The sequence below is a fragment of the Chelonoidis abingdonii genome, chromosome 11 (assembly GCF_003597395.2).
Source record: "Chelonoidis abingdonii isolate Lonesome George chromosome 11, CheloAbing_2.0, whole genome shotgun sequence".
Classification (NCBI taxonomy): Eukaryota; Metazoa; Chordata; order Testudines; family Testudinidae; genus Chelonoidis; species Chelonoidis abingdonii.
In genome coordinates, this window is record NC_133779.1 from 20,254,015 (window position 1) to 20,258,388 (window position 4,374).

The 4,374-nt window shown below is 61.1% G+C and overlaps 1 protein-coding gene across 1 annotated transcript in view; it reads left to right on the forward strand.

Moving 5' to 3' along the window:
* The window catches only part of LOC116823436 (protein FAM3A), an 11,396-nt gene that overhangs the window by 5,217 nt on the left and 1,805 nt on the right, over positions 1-4,374 (forward strand). Inside the window, exons 2-6 of the mRNA XM_075071316.1 lie at positions 223-405; positions 586-669; positions 1,503-1,626; positions 1,833-1,891; positions 2,091-2,198. Coding sequence (XP_074927417.1) covers positions 223-405; positions 586-669; positions 1,503-1,626; positions 1,833-1,891; positions 2,091-2,198 — 558 coding nt within the window. The remainder of the gene's footprint in view (positions 1-222; positions 406-585; positions 670-1,502; positions 1,627-1,832; positions 1,892-2,090; positions 2,199-4,374) is intronic.

Consider the following 4,374-nt stretch of genomic DNA (forward strand, 5'->3'; position numbering starts at 1 on the left):
CCCATGGGCATCTTGTGGCAGGCAATTCCACAGGGCGTCATCCACGGCTATAGTGGCAGGAGCTGGGGTGCCTCCTGGAGGGATCTGCCCTTGGGATTGGGGGTGCCAGGGGCTGCAGTGTCCCCCCTCCCCCAGTAAGGACACCTGGTTGCCTTGTGGTAAGGAGTTTCACAGGGGATGACTCCACCCAGTGCTGTGGTACAAGGCCCTGAATCCTGGCAGGGTTGGGTGGCAAGGTCTTCGCCTGGGGCAGACTCCTGCCCCCCAAGCAGTGGGTGGGGGGGAAAGACATAGGGACCAAGTTCTGGACCCCCAGTGCGGTGGTGGGGGTTGGGCACACTGTGCTGTGGGTCACCGGGGTTGCTCTTTCTCTCCCCACAGGCCCTGAGAACCTCCCCACGGCAGGTGAGTGACTGGCCAAGGAGCTGCTATCCCGGGGCAGGGGCTTGTCCTGCTCTCCCCTGGGTCTGTGCCATGCTGGGGGCAGGGGGTCCTGGCTGGTGGCCCAGTCTGGGGAGAGGAGGGGGGCTGGGCTCCAGGGTGCTTCCCCCTCCCCTCACCAGCCCCCTCTCTTCTTGCCCCCAGTGTCAGGCTGGGGCAGCTCGGCTGTGCCCCTTCAGGCCAGCACCGCCCCCTCAGGCAGGGCGGGAGCCAGAAGCAGACACAACAGTGAGTCTCTGGCCTGGGGAGTGGAGGGCAGTGGTAGCGGGGGGCTGGGTCCCAAGGTGGGAGCTGGGACCCCATGGCGGGGGGAAGTGGGGGGCTGGGTCCCAGGCTGGGTGCAGGGACCTCATGGCGGGAGCAGCGGGGGGCTGGGTCCCAGACCAGGAGCTGGGATGTCATGGCAGGGGTGGGCAGCAGGGGGCTGCGTCCCAGGCCAGGAGCAGAACCCCATGGGGGGCTGTGGTAGCAGGGGGCTGTGTCCCAGGCTGGGAGCAGGGACCCCATGGGGGTGGTAGCAAGGGCCTGAGTCCCAGGCCGGGACCTCATGGCGGGGGGTGGGCAGTGGGGGGCTGTGGGTCCCAGGCTGGGAGCAGGGACCCCATGCGGGGGCTGTGGGTCCCAGGCTGGGAGCCGGGACCTCATGGGGGGGGTAGCAGGGGGCTGGGTCCCAGTTTGTTACCGCCCTCATGAGGTCCCGGCTCCCAGAGGGCTGGGTCCCAGGCCGGGAGCAGGACCCCATGGGAGGCTGTGGTAGCAGGGGGCTGGGTCCCAGATACAGGGGCAGGGACCCTGGTGCATCACCTCAAGTGTCCCTACCGGCAGGTTCCCAATCCCATAGGGTGAGGGAGGAGGACTCCTCCATTTAACAGGTGACTCCCGTGGTCCTATGTCCCTCAGCTCACGTTCCCCCACCAGTGCCCCCCTCCCAGGAGCCTGTCCCCCCCCATGGAGGGGCCATGGCACCCTTGACTGGTGTGGGAGCTGTCTAGCCCAGGGGACCAGGGGTGGTATGAGGGTGTCTTGGTGACCTCCCCACATCTCCCCACACCCCTCTCCAGAGCCGCGGCCCAGGAGGTATAAGTGTGGCCTCCCGCAGCCCTGCCCGGAGCAGCATCTCGCCTTCCGCCTGATCAGCGGTGCCGCCAATGTCATCGGGCCCAAGATCTGCCTGGAAGATAAAATGTGAGTTGCAGGTTCGGGGCTCAGCATGGGAGGTGAGAGAAGGCAGCATGCTAATCAGGGGCAGAACTGTGGGGCGGACCCAGGAGTCCGGGCTCCCTCCCAGCCCACTGGACTGCACGCCCCTCCCATAGCCAGGGAGAGAACCCAGCTGTCCTGGCTCCCCTGTAGGTGGTGGGTGGGCTGTTCTCACCTCACTTTCATTCCAGGCTAATGAGCAGCGTGAAGAACAATGTGGGGCGGGGCCTGAACATCGCCCTGGTGAATGGTGAGTTGGGGGGAGGGGGAACATTGTTGTGGGGCACTGGGCAGGGCAGAGGGTATGGGGGTGCTGGGGAAGAGCAGGGCTGCAGAGGATGTGGGGAACTGGGGAGAGGGCACCGGGGCCAGGAAAGGGGAGCTGGCCTGGGGAAGGAGGGGGGCGGCAGTGGGGCAGGCTCTGACTGTCTCGTGCTCTCTGGTTCCAGGGGTCAATGGGGAGCTCATTGATGCCAGGTTCTTCGACATGTGGGCTGGAGGTGAGAGGGGGCAGCACCTGAGGATGTCGGGCAGGGGGGAATCTGTGGGGGCTCCAGGTGGGAGACCCTGGCGCAGGGGGTGGGGAGTCTGTGAGAGGCAGGAATGTGGGGGGGGAGGAGGCTTGGAAGGGGCTCAGGGCAAGGAGTTGGAGCTTCCTCCACCCCTTTTCAGAAGTCCCGGGCCCCCAGCCTCTTCCCCCCGACCCCCCCCCACAAGTAAAAGCTGGGTGGACCCATTTCCCCTACCGGGCCCCCCGCAGCTTCTTCCACTCCCCTCGGGGAAGTTCCCGGGCCCCCAGCTCTTTCCTCGTCTTCCCCGACCGCCGCAAGCTGTGACCCAGATTCGCGTCATACCGGGGCCCCCCCCAGCCTTCCCCTCCACCCACTCGACCGTCCAGTGGCCCCCCCCAGCCTCTTTTTTTTCCCCCCCGTCCGCCCATAGTCTCTCGTTGACCATTCACCTACCGGGGCGCCCCCCCAGCTTCTCCATCCCCTCGTCCAGTGCCCCCAGGTCGTTCCCTCGCCCCCCAGCTGTTGACCATCCCATACGGGCCCCCCCAGCTTCTCCACCCCTCCCGTCCAGGGAGCCGCCAGCCTTTCTCCCCCACAGGCCGCCCGAAGCTGGTGACTCAGTGTCCTGCCCCTACGGCCCCCCAGCGTTTTCTCGCTCCCCTCGAGTCACCAGGGGCCCCCAGCCTCCTTCCCCCCCTCCACGCCCCAAGCTGTGACCCCACCTCACGGCCCTCTCCCTCCCCGTCTTCTCACCCGCTCAAGTCCCAGGGCCCCAGCCTCTTCCCCCTGCCCACATAACTCAAAGCGGGGACCCAAAACCGCTGCACCATTCCCCTACCGGGCCGCCCCAGCGCTTCTCCACCCCTCTCTAGTCCTCCCGGCCCACCGCTAGCCTGGTCTTTCCCCCCCTAACCCCCGCGGGCCGCCTACCTCAAAATAAGGTGTGACCCATTCCCCTACGAGAGCCCCCCCAGCTTTATCCTGCCGCCATACCCCTTATTCCAGTAGGCCACAGGGCCCCCAGAACCGCGACCCCAATCCCCTAGAACCCCGGCGCTTAGGATACCTAGAGACTTTTCGTTAAGGCTTTGATACCGGTCATAAACACCTACTCTTACGCGAATGCATATCTCTTTATTTTCGTGTATTCAAGAGCTTAAGGCAAAATACAATTAATTAGATGGGCTACCATTTAAGGGTTGGGTGCCATAACGTGGGCCCTCTTGGATAATCCGTATTATCACGAGCAGGGTTTATATATGTGATTGAAGGTGGCTCCTCCCTAAAACCTCCTGTGGAAGGCCTTTTCCAGTGGTGTCATGTTTTGTGAATCGCTAACTATTGGATAAAAGGCCACAAGCCCTGCAGGGGTCTGTTTTATGGACCGGGCCTCTGTTCAATCTCTTTTCGCATCAAAACGAGCACTTAGGGAATAGTTTGGCATAGAAAGATGATCACCTTATTTACGTGTTTGCGATAATAATCGCTTACCACAAATCTTGGGTGGTTCGATCTTGCAAATCTAGGCTTGTTGACCTCTAAGAGCGCACCAGTAGGTCGAAGATTGGCACCCGCGAGTCTCGTGAACAGATTCAGACCGCATATATCCTAGGGGTCTGAATGCAACCTAGTAAACAGCTATTGAAATTCGAGGTGGTGAAGGTGCTGGCCACCTCCTAGGAAACCCCCATTGGATCAGACGAAATCGGCAAGTTTTCACACGTACAGACGTGGGGGAGGGCAGCACAGATTGGTAAAACTGTGCCTATTTAGGATATTGGGATGAGTAAGGGCGCAAGAAAGTAACTCCTCTAAGGGAAATAATAGAGTCAATAGAATAGAACCCAAAGATCTAAAATAATTGAAAGTTCAACAGAAAAAGAACCTGTAGGGTATACTGTTTCAATAGAAAAAAGAGCAAACGTTGATTTCTGGGCCCCTCGCACTCTTCCGAGGGCGGTGGTTCGTCAACACGCCAACCAAGAACCGCCATGAATGTCCACTTCTGTCGGCACTGTGACTCCTCGCGTAACGCTAGGCTTGGGTGTTACGCGCTCACTTACAACTTGGAGAGATAGTACTCCTAGTTGATCCAGTTCTGTGCACGCTTCTTCAAGGAGAGAGATTGTGGAGGAAAATTGGGTGGGTTCCGCGACAACGCAGATTACCAATAGAGGGCAGCAACAAGAATGATGATTAAGCCGGTATTACAGAGAACATC